Source organism: Apis laboriosa, unplaced genomic scaffold (genome assembly GCF_014066325.1).
Source record: "Apis laboriosa isolate Shangri-la unplaced genomic scaffold, ASM1406632v1 scaffold13_cov153, whole genome shotgun sequence".
In the NCBI taxonomy this organism is placed as follows: domain Eukaryota; kingdom Metazoa; phylum Arthropoda; class Insecta; order Hymenoptera; family Apidae; genus Apis; species Apis laboriosa.
The window spans coordinates 3,657,924-3,682,129 of record NW_025221370.1 but is presented as its reverse complement, the minus strand read 5'-3'; the positions used below and the strand labels follow the sequence as shown (position 1 = coordinate 3,682,129).

At 20.5% G+C, this 24,206-nt stretch overlaps 9 protein-coding genes across 16 annotated transcripts; 5 read left to right on the top strand and 4 right to left on the bottom strand.

Annotated features, from left to right (window-relative positions):
• Window positions 1-271: 271 nt before the first annotated feature.
• Window positions 272-1,906, bottom strand: LOC122720981 (phosphatidylserine decarboxylase proenzyme, mitochondrial; the record flags this gene model as incomplete). The annotated part of the gene is made up of 4 exons (XM_043948144.1): window positions 272-873; window positions 952-1,240; window positions 1,316-1,549; window positions 1,661-1,906. Coding segments are annotated over 4 exons (1,179 nt in total), but the record flags the coding sequence as incomplete, so codon positions are not given.
• A 1,422-nt stretch (window positions 1,907-3,328) lies between these two features.
• LOC122720903 (ras-related C3 botulinum toxin substrate 1-like) lies at window positions 3,329-5,373 on the top strand. The gene is made up of 3 exons (XM_043947977.1): window positions 3,329-4,108; window positions 4,598-4,809; window positions 4,899-5,373. The coding sequence occupies exons 1-3, from the start codon at window positions 3,802-3,804 to the stop codon at window positions 5,196-5,198; spliced, it is 819 nt and encodes a 272-aa protein (XP_043803912.1). The 5' UTR covers window positions 3,329-3,801; the 3' UTR covers window positions 5,199-5,373.
• Window positions 5,374-8,355: 2,982 nt separating this feature from the next.
• On the top strand, window positions 8,356-9,311 carry LOC122720956. The gene is made up of 3 exons (XM_043948099.1): window positions 8,356-8,636; window positions 8,867-9,045; window positions 9,170-9,311. The coding sequence occupies exons 1-3, from the start codon at window positions 8,486-8,488 to the stop codon at window positions 9,257-9,259; spliced, it is 420 nt and encodes a 139-aa protein (XP_043804034.1). The 5' UTR covers window positions 8,356-8,485; the 3' UTR covers window positions 9,260-9,311.
• A 13-nt stretch (window positions 9,312-9,324) lies between these two features.
• LOC122720955 (sepiapterin reductase) lies at window positions 9,325-10,396 on the top strand. Its single transcript, XM_043948098.1, has 3 exons — window positions 9,325-9,559; window positions 9,661-9,974; window positions 10,062-10,396. The coding sequence occupies exons 1-3, from the start codon at window positions 9,325-9,327 to the stop codon at window positions 10,302-10,304; spliced, it is 792 nt and encodes a 263-aa protein (XP_043804033.1). The 3' UTR covers window positions 10,305-10,396.
• A 58-nt stretch (window positions 10,397-10,454) lies between these two features.
• On the bottom strand, window positions 10,455-12,832 carry LOC122720914 (uncharacterized transporter BU466-like). Of its 5 annotated transcripts, none has more exons than XM_043947998.1 (7): window positions 12,538-12,832; window positions 11,898-12,158; window positions 11,618-11,833; window positions 11,484-11,536; window positions 11,146-11,425; window positions 10,881-11,063; window positions 10,455-10,802 (listed from the first exon to the last, which is right to left on the bottom strand). In XM_043947998.1, the coding sequence occupies exons 1-7, from the start codon at window positions 12,620-12,622 to the stop codon at window positions 10,567-10,569; spliced, it is 1,314 nt and encodes a 437-aa protein (XP_043803933.1). In that variant the 5' UTR covers window positions 12,623-12,832; the 3' UTR covers window positions 10,455-10,566. The 5 variants fall into 5 exon arrangements, with proteins under 5 accessions (XP_043803933.1, XP_043803934.1, XP_043803932.1 ...); XM_043947999.1 differs by having other exon boundaries at window positions 11,484-11,533; XM_043947997.1 differs by having other exon boundaries at window positions 11,484-11,833.
• A 783-nt stretch (window positions 12,833-13,615) lies between these two features.
• LOC122720886 (NADH-cytochrome b5 reductase-like) lies at window positions 13,616-14,911 on the top strand. Its single transcript, XM_043947940.1, has 4 exons — window positions 13,616-13,959; window positions 14,058-14,289; window positions 14,431-14,642; window positions 14,724-14,911. The coding sequence occupies exons 1-4, from the start codon at window positions 13,707-13,709 to the stop codon at window positions 14,909-14,911; spliced, it is 885 nt and encodes a 294-aa protein (XP_043803875.1). The 5' UTR covers window positions 13,616-13,706.
• On the bottom strand, window positions 14,615-16,959 carry LOC122720885 (E3 ubiquitin-protein ligase FANCL). 3 transcript variants are annotated; one of them, XM_043947939.1, is made up of 7 exons: window positions 16,488-16,953; window positions 16,250-16,360; window positions 15,817-16,064; window positions 15,526-15,715; window positions 15,152-15,382; window positions 14,951-15,045; window positions 14,615-14,756 (listed from the first exon to the last, which is right to left on the bottom strand). In XM_043947939.1, coding segments are annotated over exons 1-7 (1,167 nt in total). In that variant the 5' UTR covers window positions 16,779-16,953; the 3' UTR covers window positions 14,615-14,755. The 3 variants fall into 3 exon arrangements, with proteins under 3 accessions (XP_043803874.1, XP_043803873.1, XP_043803872.1); XM_043947938.1 differs by lacking the exon at window positions 14,615-14,756 and having other exon boundaries at window positions 14,884-15,045; window positions 16,488-16,808; window positions 16,896-16,959; XM_043947937.1 differs by lacking the exon at window positions 14,615-14,756 and having other exon boundaries at window positions 14,884-15,045; window positions 16,488-16,955.
• An 864-nt stretch (window positions 16,960-17,823) lies between these two features.
• Window positions 17,824-19,582, bottom strand: LOC122720954 (26S proteasome non-ATPase regulatory subunit 13). Its single transcript, XM_043948096.1, has 5 exons — window positions 19,466-19,582; window positions 19,262-19,375; window positions 18,802-19,128; window positions 18,409-18,741; window positions 17,824-18,311 (listed from the first exon to the last, which is right to left on the bottom strand). The coding sequence occupies exons 1-5, from the start codon at window positions 19,579-19,581 to the stop codon at window positions 18,044-18,046; spliced, it is 1,158 nt and encodes a 385-aa protein (XP_043804031.1). The 5' UTR covers window position 19,582; the 3' UTR covers window positions 17,824-18,043.
• A 1,173-nt stretch (window positions 19,583-20,755) lies between these two features.
• Window positions 20,756-24,136, top strand: LOC122721080 (SID1 transmembrane family member 1-like). 2 transcript variants are annotated; one of them, XM_043948330.1, is made up of 9 exons: window positions 20,756-21,024; window positions 21,107-21,408; window positions 21,521-21,671; window positions 21,777-21,860; window positions 21,966-22,280; window positions 22,349-22,889; window positions 22,965-23,230; window positions 23,320-23,529; window positions 23,632-24,136. In XM_043948330.1, the coding sequence occupies exons 1-9, from the start codon at window positions 20,848-20,850 to the stop codon at window positions 23,917-23,919; spliced, it is 2,334 nt and encodes a 777-aa protein (XP_043804265.1). In that variant the 5' UTR covers window positions 20,756-20,847; the 3' UTR covers window positions 23,920-24,136. The 2 variants fall into 2 exon arrangements, with proteins under 2 accessions (XP_043804265.1, XP_043804264.1); XM_043948329.1 differs by having other exon boundaries at window positions 20,757-21,024; window positions 23,320-24,136.
• The last annotated feature ends 70 nt before the right edge of the window (window positions 24,137-24,206 follow it).

Genomic DNA, 24,206 nt, shown 5'->3' with positions numbered 1-24,206 from the left:
TTTAATATATATTATATATTATAATATATTTTAATATATATTATATATTATAATATATTTATATATTATAATAAATATATATATATATATATATTAATATTTTAAAAATACAAGATATTTTATTAAGTATTTGATAATAAGTAACAAAAATAATTCAATTTTTTCAAATATTAAATAATATGAATTATTAATAATTTCTGTTATAGTTGCATTTTATTTATGAATTTATATATAGATGCATTTTATTTATAAATTTACTAAATAAAATTTTCTTAAATTTTAATTTTTAATAAAATGTTTAATATTTAAAATATTCATTATATTTCCATCTATAATCATATTTGCTTTATAGTTTATTTAAAATAACAATATCATAAAAAATAAAGATTCGTACAATGGATAAATTTTAGGTACCTATTCTCCAAACATATTTCCAATCAAGCGCTACGCGCATTATTAATTGTCATAATGAATGTTCATATTGTTTTATTTCAATTTCAGGAATGTATTCACTTAAAGCTTGACCCATTTTTATTGTTTGTCCAACATGTACACAAAATTTAAAATCTCTTGAAGCTTCAAATAATAATATAATAGTAGATCCCATTCTAAATTCACCAAACAATTCTCCTTTTTTTAAATATATACAATTTAAATTAGCATCTTTCCAGTGTTTGATTTCAGGCCATTTAATAGCATTTGTATATAAATCTTTATCGCAGTAAACTTTTATAGAACCTACATTTGTTGCACCAACTGCACTATAAGCCATAAAACCATCAGCCCATTTACCAATGTATATTACACGTTCATTTAATGAAAATAAATTTGGTAAATATTTTGCTACTTTAGGATTAACACTCAAAAGCTTTCCTGAAATATTTTATTAATTTTAATTGAAGTCATTATATCAATAAAACCTAATTTTTGAAATTAATAAAAATAATAAACCTTGAAAATGTCTACGAAATTTTATTTCCCAATGAGTTGAACTATGAAACCTATGATAATCTCCTGGAGCAAGATAAACTGTTAATTGATAAAGTTGATTCATTGGATTTGTTAAAAGAGATTTTATATAAGCATCATCATCTTCTTTTGTAAATTTATAATGATCAGAATCAAATGTACTTATATCACCTAAAAAATGTCTGAGATTATAAGTTACACCCTTCACTTGTTGTACAGAACATGAAGTGACTGGTCCACAATATAATACTTTTCCATCAGCAGGTGAAACCTATAACAAATTTATATATTATCATTAATATATTATTTAAATTAATAATCTTTATAATAAAAATTATATACATACTATACTCGTATTTTGATCAATAGGTCTTGCATCATATTTGAGTGGTCTAACAAAAAAATCAACAAGACTTGGAAAATCTGATAAATTTATATCAATTTCATTTAAATTAACATCAAAAGTTTTTGCATAAAATTCATATAAGGTTGGTCTTAAACTAACTGGTAATTCCAAACTGGCTATCCAACCCCATATTCTACTTATTATTCGAAGTGGCAAAAAATTATAACATTTTACCTGTAAAGTTTTTTATAAATATTTAAATTTAATTTAATTTATGAAATTTTCTTATTTGTATTATTTAAAATCTTTAATTTAAATTGCTAATATTATAATAAAAAATTATACCGCAAAGATATTGAATGGCTCATATACATTGTTGTCTTGAGTTATATAGTTTTTCAAATGTCTATATTGTAATGCTGCTAATAATGATATTCCAAATGCAATAGAAACAGTCCATTTTCGTTGCTTCATAAATGAGTAATATTTATATTGATTTGTATATATATTTGAATTATATACTTTTGAAAATTTCTCATTTATTATATTTCTAAAATTTCTTTTTGTATACACATTTATATAATATTTACAATAGTTTTTTCTAAAACATATTAATAATTTTAAATATTAAATTATTTAATTAAATTAATATTAAAGTTACAAACCTCACATCTTGAATTAAACGACAAATTCTGAAGAGACTCATCTAGAAAATAAATTTTATTAAATAAACGTTGTTATAAACGTTTGTATAAACAATATATAAACGTTTATATAATTTCCTTATATTTTTAGGTTATATTGAATTTTATATATATTTTTCTATAAAAATATACTTATAAATAACAAAATACAAACATATATGTTTAAATTTTCTAATATATTTTTATTTTAATTAGTTTTATACATAATAATAATAATTTTATACATGTAAATAAGTCAGCTAGAATATATTTACAAATTTAATAACATATAAAATATTATATTAATTTTAATTATTTTTTTATACGTACATTAAATTATACATCTAGAAATTGTTATATATATTTTTTAAGTTGTTACTAATTATTTTAAAAATTCGAAGAAAGAAAAAGAAATTAGAATAAAATAACTATAAACTCCTTAACCACAAATTCGTTCATTCAATAATATTTGTACATATATATATATAGAGCGTTTCAAAAATAGAAATTGGAAACTCCTAAAGACAATTTCAAGAAATATTTTTCTTTACAAAAACATTCATTATGGCTTTGTTAATAAGTTATGAACAAATAATAATAGCCAATCATGAAGTGCATAGACTAATCAAGCTATAACAGTAGTGTTGGATATATGTCATCAGTCAAGCATGAACAAGTACATGTATCAAAAAAAATTTGTTGAACATAAATATTTTTTTATCGGAAAAAAATTACATTCGGAATATATTTTCAAGAATAATGATAAATTAATTAATTATTATTCGTATAGAATATTCACATAGGATTCTTTCCTTTCCTTATCCTTTTTCTAAACATTTTCTTTGTCATCTTTCTGTCTTTTTTTTGTCATTTTCCTTCTCTGTTATTCTTCTGTACTTATACTTTATCTTCTTTGTCATTTTTCTTCTATCTTTTATCATTATCTTCTTTTGGCATTCTCCCCTTTTTTTTTATTGTTATCATTTTCCCTCCTATTTGTTATTTTACGTCCCCTTCTTTTGTCATGTTCATATTCAACAGATTTTCTTTGATACATGTTGCTTATATTTATTTTTGTATTCGACCAGCAGTATATATCCAACACTATAATATGCATATTTAACATTTTATATTATTTTATTTTATTTTAATTTTTATATGTGATATTTTTATGAATTTTAAAATCTAAAATATTAAAATATTTCTTTTGAAAAATAAGCTATAATTTTTTTTATTGTATAATTTGTTTTGAAACTATTATTTTGTAAAAATATGTGAATATATTTGTTATTGCATTGTTTACAAAAAAATTGTCTGCTAAAATATATTTTTTATGAGATAACTTTATATATATATGAATATGATTATTCAAATTATTCCATTTGATTGAAATATTTGAATAAATTTAGCTGTAAAATGTTTGTTCAAGACAATAGTGGAAGATCAAGATAAAAGCAATTTTTTATAGTTGTATAATGTATCAATGCCACCGGTTGTAATCACCGCAAGAAAAGCGTAATAACAGGTGGCTCCGCGTTGTGGCAGGTGGATCAGTTCCTTTTTTTTATCTTTTCTGGATATACATTCTCCCATTGTTTTCGAGTGATATACACAGTACCTGAAGTGTATAGAAAATTCCTTATCGGAAACTTAAAATTTGTAATCTTACAAATCACGAGTGTCAACGGAAAGAAAAAGAAATGATGATTCGAAAAAGAAACCTATTGTGATAGATACAACAATTGTATCGCTTTAATTTGCCCAAGTAGAGGTTATATATAAAATATTTTCAGAAATACACGCATGAAAGCTCGTGGTTGTAGTAAAGTAAAGAGCGAAATAATGCCACCGTCGTCACATACGAATTGGACTAAACCTCTTATTAAGAATGGTCAAACGATGCAACTGCAATCGAAACGAACAACTTGTTCAACACAAAATCAGAATTCAAATGGCAGTGGCACAGAACATAGTGGTATTCCACTTGACAGAAGAATCAAAGTTGTTCTGGTAGGTGATGGAGCCGTTGGAAAAACCAGCCTAGTTGTTTCTTATTCTACGAATGGTTTTCCGGGAGAATATGTACCTACTGCTTTTGATAATTATAATGGTTAGTTGAAAATCTAATAGTGGTAAGTGACATTTCAAATAGTGAGACAAGTTTAATTTGAAATAAAGTTTGAAATAAAAATGGTGAGTTTTTCTAATATATATTTTATAAATGAAGAAAAATTCAACGTAAATATTTTATATAATTAAATATGTAAAATATGTATTATACATAATAAATAATTGAAATTCATTTTATTATTATTTTTGCATATTTTTTTATTAAAATAATATTTATCAAATTAATAATGTTATAAAGTCAATCTTTCAATAATTTTAATATCTAATAATTCATTTTGACCTGTAATGTCTAAATATTAAAATTTTTCTAAATGGATTAATGTATATAAACAAATATTATCATTAATTTATATAATAATAAAGTTTATATAAAATAAATTAAATTGAAAATTACTTGCTTTTTGGAATTAATATATATAATATATTAAATATATATAATAATCTTTTCAAATATTTTAATTTCTTTTAGTGGTTGTCAATGTTGATGGTCAACCAGTAAATGTTCAGCTATGTGATACAGCAGGTCAAGATGATTTTGATCCTTTAAGATCATTATGTTATCCAGAAACAGATGTGTTTCTAGTTTGTTTTAGTGTTGTATGTCCTTCTTCTTATCATAATGTAACTTCTCGATGGATAAATGAAGTACGAAAATATTGTCCTAATGCACCAATTATTTTGGTAAAAATATATTTTGTTTTATAATTATAAATCAGCAAAATTATATGTATTCTAATCTTATTTTACAACAAGAACAATGATGACTTTAGGTAGGCACAAAGAGTGATTTACGATCAGATGTACATCTTATGTTACAATTAGCAAGATATGGTCAAACCCCAATTACAAGTACTCAAGGGCATCAATTGGCTCAAAAAGTTGGAGCTGTAAGTTATGTGGAAACATCTGCATTAACTCAACATGATCTTAAAGAAGCATTTGATCAAGCAATAGTTAGTGCTCTTAACACAAGGAGAGGTGGTGCTAGTTTGTTATGTAGACGTAGAAAACCTTTACCATTATGGCGCAGATGGTTATGTTGTTGTGAAAGACCTTCTAGTAGTGCATAAATAATGATTAGACTCTCTAGAATACTCTCTGTGATCAAGTACGACTATTTTGTTATCAGAATTTCTGAATTTATTAGTATTTTAATAATTCAAATATTTTATTTCATTAATATTCATTAAAAAAATATTTATGTATTTTTTATGTTTTTTAAATTACTATACTTAAGTATAGTTTAATAATTTTTTAAATTGAATAATAATTATATATATATATATATATATCTTATATTATTATTATTATTCAATAATTAAATCTTTTATATTTAAAAAATTTTTTTTGATTTTCTTATATAGATATAAATTCTGATAGCTAAGTCGTGAACTATTTGTAAAATTCCTGAAACCAGGTCTGGTATAATTTATTATAACATTAATCATATTTTTATTACTAGAATATAATTGGCTATTTGCCTATTGTGATTTTTTCTTTATTAATAGGATTATTAATTTTAGAACTTAAAAATATATTACATATTATCGCATTATTATCACTAATATTATTATATAATGTAAACTATATTTATAATTGTGCAGTTTTTCTTACTGCAATGTTTCGTAAAGTATGAATTATAATATACTTTTTTCAAATGCTAATTCTTTATGTCCTTATTTCTAATAATAAATTGCAATCAAAATATTATTTGAAAAATATATAACACATAAAAAATTATCATATGATATTAAAAAATTGTGCTTAGTATATTATAAATTAGTATATTTTTCATTAAAAGGACATAAGAATTAAGACAGGACATAAAGAATTAAAAATTTCATCAACATTATTAATATATAAAAATACATACATCACATTGAAGTATAATATTGCATTGTTATTATATGCATATAAATGAATTATTAGAAATTAATTATTTAATAATACATCTTTATATATACTTATATAAACAATTTATCTTTTACAAGCATATTTTTTTTTATATATGACTCAATATAATTATTATTTGAAATTTTTTCATAAATTATTAAGCAATATATTAAAAATGTTAATGTATGAGCGCTGTGATTATGAAATTTAAATTTTGTCAAATTTTATAATTTTTGTATATAAAATATAAAAAGATATAAGACTGTTAAAATGTCTTAAATCTGCTTCTAAATTATTCTAAAATACATTATAAATTAATTGAGTCAAATTTTAATTGAATTTATATTTAGTAAACACAATATTATCTATTTTGCAAAGTTTAAAAACAAAATAGTACTTTTAATATTTTTTAAAAAATAATAAAATTATAAAATATAATAACAATAGAATAACAATAAAAAGAGAAAAAATAAAGACTAATAATTTGAAGATAAAAGCATAATATTTATATTTAAATTAAATTATTAAAAAAATTTTCTTAAAGTTAGGCATTTTAATATATTTGATTTAATTTTATATATTTTATTACTTTGCAGAAAATTAGAAAATATTAAAATACACATTTTCTTCAATTAATTATTGTTAGAAAAATAATGTTATTTTTTATATTATAATATAATTATAAAATTTAATCAAATATTGTAATATATTATATGTTTTTCTTTATTGTAACTTCAACTTTTTTTTAATTTTTGTAATATGTTAAAAAATTGAATATATTTTTGCTCAAATTTTAAATTTTAATTTAGATGAATAAGAACTGATTTTTTTGTTTTTTAATGAAAATAATTTATATATATATTAAAAATTATATGAAATTATAATGTATATTCATGAAACATATATAATTATAGTTTGGCAAATTCCATATAAAATATGTTTAAGATATATGGAATTATTTGTAGTAATTCAATTTTTATGTTACTTCTAATAGAACTAATGTTCCTGGATTTTGATATTAATATTATAAATTTAATATATGTGCTTTAAATGAAAAAAAGATAATGTATGCTTATAATTAATGTCTACATTTAAATATAATATGCATATTACCTTTATATAACTTTTTACTATTAAAAAGTATATACAATATCCATTTTGCTATATTATGAGCAAAATATAAAAGTTATATAATCAAGTATTAGTTTTTTAAAGTATATTGACAAATATATGTCATTATAATTTTTAAAATTAATATTTTTATTATTCATTTTGTTTCTATATCTATATTAAAATGTATTATATTCGCAATATATTTTTTTTAATTGGTTACCATATAATTTAACAAACATACTTTTTGTACTATATTTTTTCATTTATTATAAATGAAAAAATAGAAAAGTACTTAAAATTATTCTACTATTACTAAATGTATATAAAATGATATCATTTTATCATATTATAAAAACAATATTTAAAAGAAATATTATATACATAGATAAATGTATATAAGAAAAAATAAAAAAACAAATAGATAATATTTTAGACTGAAGTGTCTCAATATTGTAATAAATAGTATTAATACTTGCTTGTTCTATATAAAAAGTCAATAATATTTTTGTAAACATTTTTCTATATAAATTTATGCTTTTTACTTATTAAATGTATGTTGATTGTATATTTGTATACCAATAATAAATTATTCATAAAAATCATATGTTTATTATAATATTATTAGAAATATATTATGATATTTAGATATTTCTTAATTTTAACAATAATACGATTTTAAAGTTTATGTAGTATATTCAACTTTGAAAAAAAATATTTTTTTTTTAATTGATAAATAATATCTTTTGTACATTAATAGATTTTATTTAGATATACATGAGAAAAAAAATATATATACATATATATATAGACACATATATAGACATATCTTAATCTCGACGAGAAAATAGTTTTATCATCTGATTTTAGATATCAGATTTCTAGAATAAGTTATATATTATTATTTTATATTTTTTAAAATTAATTTTAAACTTAAAAATTTTTTATCAAATTGATTTTATTCATATTTAATTATATATAAGTATAATTATATTATAATTCATAAACTTAATTACGTAAAAATAAAAATCTATTCTATTCAAAACATCTATTTTTTCTTTTAAATATTTTTTAAACTCATAAATGGGATTTCAAAATTTTAATATTATCATCAAAAATATTTATAAAGACAAAATTTTAAAAATTAATAAAATTATACAAGAAAAAATTATGTAAACAATACAAAAAGTCACTTCATTGATTAATAATTAATCAGTAAAAATAAATGACATTTGCTTTGATAATCAAGTAACCTAGATATACAATATATGTAAAACAAGAATAAAACAAGTTACTAGATCTTTATACAAAACAAGTTTTGTAAAATTTATGAAATTCTGCAATTACATAAAACATGAAGTCAGATATTACTGATCCATGGAGCGGAACAGATGTTCCACAAATCAGTAATAATAAGTGTGAAAACTTTTTCGAAGATTCTTTTGTAGTTAATCAGTCACAATATATCAAGCTGGCTGATTCAGAAGAATATTTGGAAAAACTTTGTAAGTTTTAATAAAAGTTTTATTATATTTTATTATTTCTCTTTTTGCATTATATGCAGTAACATATTAATGTTATATTAATTGATAATTTCACAAAAACGTTTTTTTTTATTTTTATATTCATTTTATTTTATTTTAAATATGTTATTTTATAGTAAAATAACAAAATAGATATAGAGTAAAATATTTCTATGCAAATTTTTAGAAATTATAAAATATAATTATATTAGATTCCAGACTTAAAATTCTTGAAAAAGGTACATCAAAAAAAGATCTTATAACATCTTTATATGTGGCAAAAGAAGATTCTATTGCACGTTTAATAACTTCTGGATGTAAGCTTGAAACAGAAGAAGACACTGAACTTGTTTCAAATCCTTTAATAAGACATATAGCACCTCATTTACAGGTACTATGTAAATATAAATAATTCATATTTATTGTTAAATTAATTAAAATTAATTTATGATAATTATTATATTATTATATTTACTTATATTTGAAATATATAATATGCATATTTTATTTTTTAGGCATTAACTGCTAGTGAATTAGTTCATCTTTTAAAAGCAGATATTCTTCAAATTATTAATGAATCTGAACAACAAAAAGAAATTGACTAAAAAATAAATAAATTATAAATTATCTATTTAAAGAATAAAATAATAATTAAAAATAAAAAAAAAATATGTCAATCAAAATATTATCTGGAAAAGTATTTTTAGTAATAACTGGTGCAAGTCGTGGAATTGGAAAACAACTTGCAATTTCATTTGGTTCAGTTTTAGAAGAAGGTTCACATATTCTTCTATTAGCAACAAATCTGAATGCTTTAAAAGAAACAGCAAAAAATATTCCATCAAGTATATTTGTTGATACTGTTAGTATTGATTTAGCTAAAGCAACAAAAGATAAATTGCATGGTAGGTATATTTTATACATATATTTTATAGATAAGTATAGAATAAAATAGAATATATATACAATAATAAAATAGAATATATATACAAATATATGATTTTAGATATTATTATACAATCTTTGAAAAATGAGATTTTGGATCAGTTTGATCGTATAGTTGTAATACACAATGTTGGTTCAATAGGAAATATTAATCAATATACAAATGATTTAACAGAATTAAATGTTTGGCATGATTATTATGATTTAAATGTGTTTGTTCCTGCTATATTAAATGGAGTTATTATGAAAATATTTAATGAAAATACAAATACTAAAAAGCTGGTTATAAACATTACATCATTGCTTGGTATAAAACCAGAAAAATCAATGGCCTATTATTGTAGTGGAAAAGCAGCCCGAGAAATGTTTTTTAAAGTAATATTTAATTTTATAATTTTACATTAATGTAAATAATTTAAATAATTTTTATTATATTTATTATTTATTATTTACATTATACAGGTATTTGCATTAGAAAATCCACAAGTGAACGTATTAAATTATTCACCAGGACCAGTTGAAACTGATATGTACTATGAAGTTTGCACCAAAATAGCTGATGAAAATGTTAAAACACGATTTAATGATTTGATAACAAAAAAAACAATTCTAACTTGTGAAAAAACAGTTAATCGTCTTTTAACAATTCTTGAAGAACAAAAATATAAATCTGGTGATCATGTTGATTATTATGATGAATTATAAATTATATAGATTTATCAATAGAAATAATTTACTTTTTATTATCTTTTATGAATTTCATAAAGAAATAAATTTCTAATAAAATTTAAATAGAATTAATTAAAATTGATTATATTTTGTTGACCATTATTATTATATTATAAAAATAAAACAATATAAAATATAAGTTCTTAAATATTTACATTAAATTCTTTCATTATAATATAATACAATATAATACATATGTTCATTTTAATTTTTTTTTAGAATAAATATTTATCAAAGTTTATGATGATTCATCATTTTGTATCAATGCTGTATATCTTGCAGAATTAATTTTTGCATTTTGAATTCGTATATTTATTAAAATAAATATTACAATAATATAAATTCCTCCAGACACTAACCAAACTGGTAATGGATATATAGGTGGCATAAAATGTAAATAAATCATATTATATAAAGAAGCTGCCACGAATGGAGTTAATGTTTCAATAGATATTGTCATAGAAAATATTTTACCTAAATATTTTTAAAAATATTATTTAATTTCATATATAAAAAAAAATTTTATTATTTTCTTTATCTAACAATATTTACCAGTATCTTCTGATGGTACTGATTTGGATAATATAGCACGAATCATAGGATTAGCAATACCACTAAACATTCCTACTACTGCAGATATATACATATGCCAAGGTTTCAGTGTAAAGCTTTGTACTAAACTACTACTCAAAGAAGACAATAACGAAAATATAGCTACAGTTTCTTCAGAAAATCCTATAAAAATATTATTTTTTTAATTAAATTTTTTTTTTATTAAATTTTTAAAAATTCTTAATATATAAAATTTAATTTATACCTCCATATGTTACCAACATTTTTACACCAAATGTTATTCCAAGAATTGTAAGTATTATATTTGTAGCCAAATAAATGGAATATTTATTTACATCCCAACCAAATCTAGCACTTACAAATAAAAAACCAATAGTCATTTCTCCTTGCATAGCAATGACTATTAAAATAATAGAAATTATACAACACCAAACTATATATCGATTGAAACCATCTCGTTTTTTGGTACATGTACTTATAAGTTTTCTAACCAAATGAATATTAAATAAGCTCTTTATAGTTATCTACAAATATTAAAAATATTATATTATAATAATAATATATTTATTGTAAAATACATACTGAATCTGTGATGTGTGTTGTTTCAGGAACTAAGAAGCAAATATGCAATCCTGCTAAAATGCAACATATAGTAGCAATAACAAATACAAGTGTATATCCATATATTTTAAAAATAATGGGTCCAGCTAATATACCAATTAAAATACCAACAGATATTAAAGCTTCCATCCAAGCTAATTGCCATCCTCTTTCTTGTTCATTTGATATATCAGAAAGATAACAAACAGTACCTAATAAAATTATACAAAATCCTCCACAACAAGCATATGGAATATATGCAATTAACAAAAACCATGGATTGATATCCCAAATAGTCATAGAAGAAAGAAGGAAATATGTTAAAGAAATACCTGTGACAAAAAAATCACAGATTGAATAAATTTAATTTAATTTTTTAAAACATACAATACCAACCAATATAGCCAGATAATATAATAGATTTTCTTCCATATATGTCACTCCATGGTCCCAAAAACAAAGATAATAAAGCAGGAATAATACTTTCAACAATTGACTTTGTTATTAAAATTAAACTTGCTTTAGGTTGAACTTGTGCATCTATTTTTAATGCTTCTGCAGAACTACTATTTTCATGTAACAGCAAACATTCTGTTTTATTTATATTTAATATTATACTACAAGTACGATATATTATTAAATCTGTTAAAATATTACCTAAAATTAAAAACATATAATACTCACTTTGTAATAAATTGACTCATTCAAATATGTTAATAAATCAATAAATTATATCATAAAAAATTTATTTTATCAATAAAATAAAAAATTACATATACTTATGTATAGTGAGAGTAATGATTTGATACTTTTTTTTTTTAATAAAAAAAAAAAGAATATATTGTTACATATTATTCAAATATCTTTCATATATCATAATATAATCTAATATTGTTATTTTGTTTTATTATTTTATTATTATTTCATAGTCTAAAATTCAAATTGTAATAAGTATTATATAACAATCATATATATTATAATTAAATTAAATTATATATACATTAAATATATTATGATATTTATATAAATATATTACTTGATATTGCTTGAGCAATTATTAGCATCATCATAGGTGGTTGTACCAATGCGTAACGTTTCCATTCTGTAATTGTTCTTTCCATTTTATATATATACGTTTTGAAAGTCTAGTTGTAAATTAAACTATATAAAATATTTTATTTATATAAAAATTTAATTATGTGTAAATCATATAAGTTTAAATTATGTAAAAATATTAATTATATTTGATAGTATAATATTAAATTATTAAAATATAATAAAATTCACTAGATCACGATTAACGATATCTTAACATTATTTTTTAACTCTGAGTGAATCATTTTGATACGCTACGTCATCCATTATAATTAATAGATAAATTTGTCTCATTATTATTTCGATATATTAAAACCTATAATTTATTTGAATAAATATTGTATTTTAAATATTTTATATATATATTCATAGTAAAAAAATAAGTTTAATACATATATATATATTAATGATAGATATTTATATGTATTTTCTATTTATGATATAGTGAGATTATAAAAATTATTTTACAAAAAATCATAAATATTTTGATTATAAAATATGAATAATATCAATAATCTCATCATATTATATAGTATTCATATAATAATTACAATTTAGAGAGACTACACTTTATAGATATAAATCTATTAATATATTTTTGACAGTTGATCAGCTGATTATCAGCAGTTTATAGATTGTTGCTAGACGATGTTGAATATACATATCTAATTATTTTAATATAAATTATAATATAATAATATAATAATTATACATTATTTTTAAAAATATTCTTAAATAATATTATTTATGTATTATTAATAGAATTTATTAATTCTTCTGTATTTAAAATGAAAAATTTTGAAAATAAATATTAATTTGAGATATATAAAAAAACATAATAAAGATTTTATTAAAAATATATAAAAAAACAACAAATTAATAATAAATATTATTTATTACATTTTTGGAAAATAAAAAATTATTATTTTAATTTTATGTTATAATATTTATTTTAATGTTATAGTTATTTTAATGTTATAATATTATAAAGAAAATTTCTATTACTTTCTTGTGAAATTTTTAAAAAATATTTATAAAAAATTTATTATATATTATATATACTTTTGTAATATTATTTTACTAATATATTTATTAATATTATTTCATAATATGTGTGCTGATAATAATGAAAATAGTAGACCAATAACACCATCAGAGGAAGACTGTTGCCATAATGCATGTGATCCTTGCATTTTTGATGTACATAAAAAATTACTCGAAGAATATGAAAGAAAAAAAAAACAGAATATAAAAATACAGAATAAACAAAACATACTTCATTTGTATAAATATAAAAATTTTGTAGTTTTTAATATAGAAGAAAGATCTGAATGTTATATTTTAATTGTTTTGAAATATTATGGTATATAAAGCAAATGAATATTTAAATGAATTTTATGAAAATTATATATTAATTTTAATTTTAATTTGTGATGCTGTTAATAATTATTAATTTTTTAGAAAATAACTACAAAAATAAAAAAATATTAATTGATCCTGGACAACATGTTATGTTACATTTACATGACATTACCAAACCATTTACACCAATTTTTTTCACAGATGACTGTATTGAATTTCTAATTAGACTTTATCCAAATGGAAAATTTAGTCAATATTTAAAGAACATAAAAATAGGTGATATAATTCATGTTAGAGGACCATATGGAAATTTTAAATATGAAAGTAATAGGTATATAAATTAATATGTATTTGTTTTATTACTTCTTTGTTTATAAATTAATAATAATACAATATATATTATAATTTAATAAAATATAAATTTAATAATAAAAAATATAAAATTATTTTAAAAATATTAAATACTTTTCAGTTTTCAGACAATTATTATGTTCTCTATGGGATCTGGAATAACTGCAGTTTATCACATAGCAAAATCAATTGTAGAAAATGAATTAGAAGAGACAAAAATTCATCTTATTGGAGGATTTAAAAATATATTGCAGATTCCTCTAAAAAAAGAATTACAAATCTTATCAGATTATTGGAATTTCAAATGTACTTTGCACATATCACAAATGCAAAGTAATTCAGATATTTTTATATTAATAAGTTTTTTTTAAATTTTTTTCTTTTCAAAATATTTTTTTACATTCTATATTTTAGATGTTTGTAATATCCATGGTATAAATATAAAATCTGGAAGATTGGATAAAAAATCAATTTTTGAAGTACTTAAAAATAAAATAGCTAATACTACATTAATTTTAATATGTGGCAGTAGTCAATTTAATAATAATGTTGAGCAGTGGATAAAATGCATGAATTATAGATATGTACATGTGTTTAAATAATAAATTAATATATTCCTATAATTTATACTTATATTATACCATTTAATATAGCACGATATGCTTTCTTGACAATTAGGACATGAACCATGAATATGATCAAATATAACATGATTCCCAACAATTGCTTGTAACCACTAAAAATAAAATAAATATAAATATAAATATTTGTAAATATAAATAGTTTAATAAATATTAAATAAAGATTTATATTTTAATTTAAAAGTTATGTAATATTCATACTTGTAATAGACAAGATGTATGGAAATGTCTTTTACATTTTTCATTACTACAAATTTTATCAGGTAGAGTTTCATTATCTAATTGTAGAGAAAAACAAATACAACATTCTTCATCAGCAACAATTGCATTATTATCTTCTGTAGATTCTTTATTTATTTCCTTTTTGAGAAATGTATCTATATCTAATAACATCTTTAAATTATTTAAAATATCATGATTTGGATTCCAATTCTGAAAAAATATTATAATGTTTAATATTGCTTTTATTATATATATTAATGTGTTTAAATATTAATTATAAATATTAATTAAATATTAATTAATGTGTTATTTTATAATATAAATAGAAATAATAATAATTATATGTCCCACACATGTAACTTCTTAGAAATCAATTCTTTTTTTGATTTAACTTCTGAATCACTACCCATAAATGTAATTTCTGGTAAATCCATAGGATTCAGAGGATCTATTTTAATGTACATTGATAAAGATGGTGTTAAATAAATTCGTCGATAAAGATGATATGGTTTTGGCTGTAATGGATCTATTATCCAACAATTCCTATTTGTTTAAAAGTAATATAATATATACATATATATATATTGTGCTAAGTATTGAAAAAAAAATAAAAAATAAATATTCATAATTATCTATATGTTTACTCATCAATTTGTTTTAAATTTGACCATGCTTTTTCAAGTATTTCTACTTGAAGTTTAAGTTTATTCCTTGCTATAACTAATGTTGATATATTTTTTCCAAAAGGTCCCAAGGCAGGTATTTCAGGTAAATCTGAATCAACAACTGTCCATGAACATGTCCTATGATTTATTCTTTGCAATTTTATAGCAATATTATTCAAAGATAATTTGATTGTACTCAAACTATTATTAGATAATATCTGAATTCCCTATAATAATAACATTTATAATTATTATAATTCAAATTGTCTAATAGTACTAATTGTCTAAAGTACTAATAATTAATAATTTTAAACAATATCAACTTTTCTTTAAACAATGAATGAAAACAATATCAATCTTTTTTATATTAATAATTAAAATTAAATTAAAATTATATATTTTTTTCACATACAGATGATGTATCAAGTACATCTTTTAATTCTTTTAACATTTCCATTGTTTGATTATCTATGGCTTCATATCTATTATCTTCAATAATATATCTGTTGTTAATGAAATTACTCTACAAAAAAATAATAATAATATTATTATATATATATATTAATATATATTATATTGAAAAAAAAGACAAATATATAAAATATATTATAATTAAAAAAAAGACAAATATATAAAAAATTATTACTCACAATTAATAATTGTAATTGTTTTAAAAAAGTTGATATTTTATTTACATTATGCATTAAATTTTTCACTTTTTCACTAAATTCTTTATTGCGTATGAATGCAATTTCTTTACCAAAATTAATTTCAGCATCACATAATGACGGATAATTATGTACAATTAATTTTAATTTAATTCGCATATTTCGTCCTGAATTATAAGAAACTTTTAAAAATCCTTTCCATGTTACTGGTTTTTCAGAAATTAATATCATTTCTGGATGCCATTGAATGATAGATTTGTAATCGTTAATCATAATAAATTAATTATTTTTTATTATATAGTCCTATGTATATAATATGTATGTATATATATATATATATATTATTTATGAAATATAACATTAAGAAATTATAATATTGAAGATAAATACTTAATAAACATAAAATTTGAAATCATTTACAAATCTACAAATCTCTTTATTCTTTACTTTTATGCAAGTTTATCATAAACTATAAATAGATTTAATATTCAATGCATTTTTATATGATAATAATTACAATTTTCTTATCATATTCATATCATTTCCAATATTATCGGCTTAGCATTATTAGTTTTTTTAGTTTATTTAGTTTTTTTTAATAAAGATAAAGAACAGAATAGATACATTTAATATTTAATATTCAATATTTTTGAATTGAGTCAACTTAAAATAAGATTTCAATATTACAATTTAATGTTAGTTTAGTTGAAATTAAAATTAAATTCAATAAAATTACAAATATAATAATAATAATGAATTATTAAATATAGAATATTTTATAAATATATAAAATAATTTTATATTTATTATATGCTTTAGATAAAAAAATAGATTATAAAGAGACCAAATATTGAAAAAAAGAACAAAAATATATAAAAATTAGAATGCCGCAAATAAAACTTAAATGAATTAAGAAAGCAAATACAAGGAAAGGACAGAAATAGAATTAACTATTAACGCCATCTTTTGAAATCTTTTTAAAAGTAGATAAATATTTAAATAGAAAATCATTATCTATATATGTTTCATTTATAGTATTCTTAAGATGATTTCAAACTGATTTCAAAATTTATGTAATCAAGAGTTCTGATATATTTATCTTCATTACCTAATTTATTAAATAAAAACCAAAGTTGATAGATTAATAATAGCATATATTTAAAATATATAAATAAAAAAAACACAATAAATGATAATATATATTGTTATTATTAATATTTTAATAGTACAAAGTTTTTGAACAAAATTTTTTGTTAAATTGTTTTAGAATATTAAATTAAAAATAAATTTGTATTTTTTTTTCATTTACTTGTACATAATATAATTTTATTTAATTTAAAAAAAAATGTATTTTATATCTTTTTTTATATTAACTCATTGATTTATCATGATGAAATTAATTATTTTTTTTGTTTATTTATATTCTATGTAGTAAATTATACTTCCTCTCTTTAAAAATGGTAAGCCAATGAGTTAATAAAGCTATACGAATAAAACTTATAAATGGATCAATCAATGCAAAATTTCCAAACCTAATATTAAAGTGTAAGAATCTCAGACGCTCTAGACTCTAATAAACGTTCCATTGAACTAACATCCTTACACCATCCATCGAGTCGTTGAACCATTCCAGCTATTTGCGTACGATCTAATACGCGAGGTTGTACCCATGTCATATTTACTGTCCCTGCTACTTGATCAATAGCACCACGAACTAAACCTTGAGCTAAAGCTTTCATTACCAATAATTCTACTTCACCCAATGGTAAACGAGTTTCTTGAGAAATTTCCGCAAATGTCAATTGTCTATAATAAAAAAATAATCTATTTAATAAATTAATTTATTAAATTAGTTTATTTTGTATGATATTTTAATATTTTTATAATAAAACAATATAAGAACCTGTTATTAGCTTGCCGTTTGAAAGTCATTTCCATGAGACATAGAAGAGATATTTTTTGCCTTAATTTTAATTCTTGTGCAGCTAAATCAGCAACTTTGCTCCATTGTGGCTTTAATTTTTCAAGAGCAACAATATCACCAGCATTGAAAGCTTGTAATAAATCAACTAACCAAGAGTTTGGAGTACCTTTCAAGGATTGTAAAACTGGATGAGCTAATAATTCCCCAAGATTATAGACTCCTTCACCTAAAAGTGCAGCTAATCCAAGGAAAAATGCATGTTGTTCTTGTTCTTGTCTATTTAAACTATTTAAATCAATACAACCCAAATATCTAAAATGCAAAATCTAATTGAAATTTTTCATTGTTTAAAACTTATAAGTATAATATTACCTTAAAGCAGTACGATAATATTCAGCATGTTTTCCTTGAAGACGATAAAGACGACTGGCTAATAAATAAAATCTACCATGGACTGTTGTAACACCATCAGCATTATCTAACATAACTTCTACTTCTTCTATAATTTGTTTTGCTTGTTCTTGATTATTTAACTTTTCAAGCAAAATCTGTCCAGTAAGAACTTTACATAAAGCAACAGCTTCATTATTGCTTTTAACTTTAGATTCTGTTTTTTCCAAGAATTTAATTGCTTCTTGTTTATCTTGAAATTGTTGTATTACATATGCTAATATTTCTACCAATGATAAAGGATTTATCCTAAATATAAAAAATATGTATTTTTGAATAACTATAATAATAAAATAATACTCTAATTATTATAATCATTATATGAATCAAATAAGTGAGGTTATAAATTAACATTTCAAAGAAATAAATATATTATGCTTACTTGTTCTCAAAAGTTGATAAAAAGTTTACATATAACTCTACTAATTTATCACCTTTCTGAAGTACTGGATTTTTTACGAATGTTTCTAATTTAAGTGTCAATTGATGCCAAAGCCTGCAAGTCACCGGACAATGAAACTTGAATACTTTAAAATTTTTTCCTATTGAAATATATATGTAATATAAAATATTTTATAAAAAATACCTTTTATTATATAATTCTTCAAGTTGCGCCCATTCTGCAGCCAATTCTTTGTCTGCAACATTTTGATTTTGACTTAAATATGTATTAACATCCTTTGGTGCCACGGATACCGCCATCTTTAATAACAATGACTAAAGTGAATCAGCTTGTAATGTAATTTTTCAAGATTTATTCTAGAAAAAAATAATTTAATATTTATTATTATAAATATTAAATATTAAATTTACTTTTATGATATTTAAAAATATATATTGAAAAAAAAAATATTTTTAACTAATTATAATTAACATTTATTTAAAATAAATTCAAAAAATATAAATAATAATAAATTTATTACTTTTAAAAAATATAAAATGTTGAAGATAAAATATTTATTAAAAATTTAAATTATGTAAATAGTTTTACAGGAAAAACATATACAATTTCTATTTTAATTATATCTTTAAATTTTTATTAAAATAATTAAATGTAATTGTTATGTATAATTATTTTTGATCGTATAATAATATCATTTATGAATAAATAATTCATTTGTTGATTTAATATTATTTTAAAGTAATAAAATTAAATTATGTTCCAAAAATAATATAGTAATATAGTACAACTTTTAAATTCATAATCTTTTGGAATAAAATATTGAAAATAAAAAAGAGATTAAAAAATTAATAAAACACAATATAAAAAATATAGATATTAGTAATAATAAAAATAATTAGTATTAAAATATTTTATTTATTTATTAAATTAATAATCTTATTTTATTTATTAAATCATGATACAATATATATTTGTTTTATAATATATAATAGATTTTGATTTTTTATTCGCTAAATAATATTCGATGTAGAATTTGAAGATTTTATTCATAGAAAAATATGAATTAATATGAAAAATAATATAATGTTAACATAATTAAGTAACTATATCATAGTTGTAAATATGCAACATTCATATATTCATGCAATTATATTTGCATAACTAATTTTCTTTAAAAAATTATTTATGAAAGTATTTATAATTCATATTTAAATAATTTTTTTCACAAATACATATTTTTATTTTTATAGATTATAGATCTATCAGAAATAACCAATCAAATTTGCATTCTTTTCGAATGTTTTGGGCTCTAACAGTTATATCGTTTAAGCAAGTTTAATCATTTTGTGACTGTCAATATCAATATTATTTCTATTATATCTAAAAAATATGTACTTGCATACTAGAATATCAAATTTTATATTTGATTTTCGTAAATGAAAAAATTAATTTTCTAAATTAATACTTTTTTAGTACAAATATTAGTTAGAATTGAATATATTTATGTATATATTTACGTATTTTATAAAAATTTTGGTTAATATAATTATATATCAATATTTAAGATGTTAATTATGCAGAAGATTTTAATGGTGATTACTTTATTATTATTTAATTTTCACGAAGTTATTCCTTTGCAATCTCAATCATTTTCTTCTATTGTTATTATGGCAAATTATACAGTATATCAATTTGCCATAAATATTAATGTTGAATATGTATTTTTATATCCTATTAATAATGTAAGTATAAACATTTTTATACAAATTATAATTTTTATATAATATAACATATATATAACATAATTATAAGTTTTATTTTTAGGTAACTTCAATGGAAACTGTAAGAATAGAAGTTGAAAGCAATGCTACAAGTAATCTACCTCTTATAGTAGTTGTTCGTCAAAAAAAAGAATTCTTATCATGGCAAATCCCTCTTATAGTGAAGAGTATGTATTTTAATAATTCAGAATATAATAAAACAAGTAGAACTCTATGTTCAACCAATTATAATCTCAATGGATTAAAACAGGAAAAAGAATTTATGATTATTAGTATATCCACTACTAATCACCAAAATATTTCATTTATACTTAATGTGACAAAAGAACATAATTTTTATTTAAGGTATATATTTTAATAAATATAGATAAGCAATAGAAATTTATTGTTATATCTTGGAATTGAATTATAAAATAAAATAAAGGAAATTAATAATAATTATTTTCATTTTCTTCAGTACTGGAGAAAACAAAACTGTAGAAATTTCACCATCTCAACCTATTTATTATGGTTATACTTTCTCAGGACAAGTAGAAAATTCTTCTGTAATTGTTCATGTCAAGTCTGATAGTGATATTTGTATGACTGTTTCAATACAAAATATATCAGTAAGTCTAAATTTTATATCTAATTGTCATATTCATACATGTTATATATATATTTATATATAATATATTTTATATATAATGTCATATTTTATGATCTTTTTTTAGTGTCCTGTGTTTGATTTAGAGAGGAATATTGAATTTTCTGGATATTGGCAAACTATAATTCGACAGGGTGGTATAACTGTGCCAGTAAATATTTTTTATATTAAAATGTATCTTTTAATATATTTTATATATTACATAGAGCTAGTTATTTTAATTAAATTTAATTAAAGTTTAATTATTATTTTTTAGAAAGAAGAATTTCCATTAGGCTTCTTTGTGGTACTTGTAGTAAAAAGTGATGATACTGATTGTTATGGAACTCCTACTATGATTCCTTCACGGAATAAACAAGTGATATTAACAATAAATGCTAGTATTACCAAAAGAGATTATATTATTGCTTCAGGAATAGTTGTATGTGTTATTTTTAGTTTTTGTATTACCTATGTTGTGAGCACTGTGATATCAAAAATTAAAAGAGATAGACAAATGAAAGAAGAGATATTAAATCAAGAATCAGAACATATTAATGAACCTATACCAAGTCCTTCAACAATAGAAGAGGTAAAACAAAAACTTATTTTTTTTTTTTAAATACTATTTTTTAATCAATTGTATTAATTATATTACAGTCAGGACCAGTATCTATAGATGATGATTCTTCACTGGATGAGGATGATATTGATATGATGGAAGATGCTCTTTCTGATAAGGAAATAATACGAACAAAACTTGTACTTTCTGTTTGTGATTTGGCTCGTAAAGATCCAAAAATTCTTAGGCATAAATCTAGATTATATTTATATTATTTGATAACGGTCGCTATTTTTTATACTTTACCTGCAGTACAGCTGTTAATTACATATCAGCATGTACTTCATGTTACTGGCAATCAAGATATGTGTTATTATAATTTTTTATGTGCTCATCCATTTCAAGCATTATCAGATTTTAATCATGTATTTTCAAATATTGGATATATTATGTTAGGTTTTCTATTTATATTTTTAACATCTTTCCGAGAACATAATGAATTTGATAAAGAAAAAAATAAATGTTATGGCATACCACAACATTATGGATTATTTTATGCAATGGGTACTGCACTTATTATGGAAGGAATACTTTCAGGAAGTTATCATGTATGTCCAAATCGAAGTAATTTTCAATTTGGTAAGATAATAATTATTTTATATTAAAATATTGTGATTTTTTTTGTATTATTAATGACAAAGATTAATCATTTAGATTCAAGTTTTATGTACATCATAACAGTATTATGCATGATTAAAATTTATCAAACTCGTCATCCTGATATAAATGCTCGGGCATCAGTTACATTTGCAATGTTGGCATTCATTATTTTCATAAACTTGATGGGAGTTTTGAATGGCTCAATATATTTTTGGATTTTATTTACAATCACACATCTATTAACTTGTCTTTTTATGACCATTCAAATTTATTATATGGGACGATGGAAATTTAGAGCTTTGTTAACAAGAGTACTACAGGTAATTTTATATTTAATGAATCTAATATTTTTAATTTTGACCTGATTATTTGTTAGGCACAATTTATCACTAATTTTATAATTTTTTAGAACTGTAAACATGACGCCCGTTCTGGAATTAGATATTTATTTCGACCTTTGTATATAGGACGCTTTTTTATGCTTGTTATAGCAAATTTATGGAACATTGCTCTCGCAGTAATTGGAAATATATATCAAGAAAAAAATTTTGCCACGTTTCTATTAGCCATATTAATGTCTAATTTAATTTTATATACTACTTTTTATATTATTATGAAGGTATATATATACATATATATATATATATATATATATATACGAATAATTATATTTATATTTATTATTCTTATATTACGAATTAATATATTTTTAACATTTCAGATTTGTCATAAAGAACGAATTCTACTTCAACCATGTATTTATATTGTTTTATCAATTATATTTTGGGCCGCTGCTTTATATTTTTTTATAAACAAAACCATTTCATGGGAACTTACTCCAGCTCAATCACGTCATTATAATAAACCCTGCGAATTCTTACACTTTTTTGATAGTCATGACATTTGGCATTTTTTATCTGCTTTAGCAATGTTTTTTTCATTTATGGTACTGCTTACTCTAGATGATGATTTAATAGATGTACATCGAAGTCAGATACCAGTCTTTTAAGGACAATGACGATAATAAACGAAGAGAATATTGAGAATTTTTTTTATGTCTCTAACGATATGACTGCATGTAATATACATTTGAACTTGATATCAATGAATTAAAAATAGTATAAAATATATGTGTATAAAGATCATTTAGCAACTATTTTATATTAAATGCCTTATTTTCGTTAAATATTCAAGTTCATAAAATTTTTTATTATCTATCCCTTTATTTATATTAAATTATTCCTAGAGAGTAAAGAATTTTTGATATTTTTTATCACGATTGAAAAAATAGTACTT

Bases quoted from the DNA above. Each gene is read 5' to 3' on its own strand.
- LOC122720954 (XM_043948096.1), bottom strand. From the start codon at position 19,581: ATGGCGGTATCCGTGGCACCAAAGGATGTTAATACATATTTAAGTCAA. The intron at 19,376-19,465 runs GTATTTTTTATA...GGTGACTTGCAG, and splicing joins GAAGAATTATATAATAAAAG to GCTTTGGCATCAATTGACAC. The intron at 18,742-18,801 runs GTAATATTATAC...TTTGCATTTTAG, and splicing joins TATTATCGTACTGCTTTAAG to ATATTTGGGTTGTATTGATT.
- LOC122720886 (XM_043947940.1), top strand. From the start codon at position 13,707: ATGTGTGCTGATAATAATGAAAATAGTAGACCAATAACACCATCAGAG. The intron at 13,960-14,057 runs GTATATAAAGCA...TTAATTTTTTAG, and splicing joins AATTGTTTTGAAATATTATG to AAAATAACTACAAAAATAAA. The intron at 14,643-14,723 runs GTAATTCAGATA...TCTATATTTTAG, and splicing joins GCACATATCACAAATGCAAA to ATGTTTGTAATATCCATGGT.
- LOC122720914 (XM_043947997.1), bottom strand. From the start codon at position 12,622: ATGGAAAGAACAATTACAGAATGGAAACGTTACGCATTGGTACAACCA. The intron at 12,159-12,537 runs GTAATATATTTA...TTTTAATTTTAG, and splicing joins AATTGCTCAAGCAATATCAA to GTAATATTTTAACAGATTTA. The intron at 10,803-10,880 runs GTAAATATTGTT...AAAAATATTTAG, and splicing joins AGTACCATCAGAAGATACTG to GTAAAATATTTTCTATGACA.
- LOC122720903 (XM_043947977.1), top strand. From the start codon at position 3,802: ATGAAAGCTCGTGGTTGTAGTAAAGTAAAGAGCGAAATAATGCCACCG. The intron at 4,109-4,597 runs GTTAGTTGAAAA...AATTTCTTTTAG, and splicing joins TGCTTTTGATAATTATAATG to TGGTTGTCAATGTTGATGGT. The intron at 4,810-4,898 runs GTAAAAATATAT...TGATGACTTTAG, and splicing joins CTAATGCACCAATTATTTTG to GTAGGCACAAAGAGTGATTT.
- LOC122720956 (XM_043948099.1), top strand. From the start codon at position 8,486: ATGAAGTCAGATATTACTGATCCATGGAGCGGAACAGATGTTCCACAA. The intron at 8,637-8,866 runs GTAAGTTTTAAT...TAATTATATTAG, and splicing joins AGAATATTTGGAAAAACTTT to ATTCCAGACTTAAAATTCTT. The intron at 9,046-9,169 runs GTACTATGTAAA...TTTATTTTTTAG, and splicing joins ATATAGCACCTCATTTACAG to GCATTAACTGCTAGTGAATT.
- LOC122721080 (XM_043948329.1), top strand. From the start codon at position 20,848: ATGTTAATTATGCAGAAGATTTTAATGGTGATTACTTTATTATTATTT. The intron at 21,672-21,776 runs GTAAGTCTAAAT...ATCTTTTTTTAG, and splicing joins TTTCAATACAAAATATATCA to TGTCCTGTGTTTGATTTAGA. The intron at 21,861-21,965 runs GTAAATATTTTT...ATTATTTTTTAG, and splicing joins AGGGTGGTATAACTGTGCCA to AAAGAAGAATTTCCATTAGG.
- LOC122720885 (XM_043947938.1), bottom strand. From the start codon at position 16,778: ATGATTAACGATTACAAATCTATCATTCAATGGCATCCAGAAATGATA. The intron at 15,716-15,816 runs GTAAACATATAG...TTAAACAAATAG, and splicing joins AATTTAAAACAAATTGATGA to GAATTGTTGGATAATAGATC. The intron at 15,383-15,525 runs GTGTGGGACATA...ATATTTTTTCAG, and splicing joins TGATTTCTAAGAAGTTACAT to AATTGGAATCCAAATCATGA.
- LOC122720955 (XM_043948098.1), top strand. From the start codon at position 9,325: ATGTCAATCAAAATATTATCTGGAAAAGTATTTTTAGTAATAACTGGT. The intron at 9,560-9,660 runs GTAGGTATATTT...ATATGATTTTAG, and splicing joins AACAAAAGATAAATTGCATG to ATATTATTATACAATCTTTG. The intron at 9,975-10,061 runs GTAATATTTAAT...TACATTATACAG, and splicing joins CCCGAGAAATGTTTTTTAAA to GTATTTGCATTAGAAAATCC.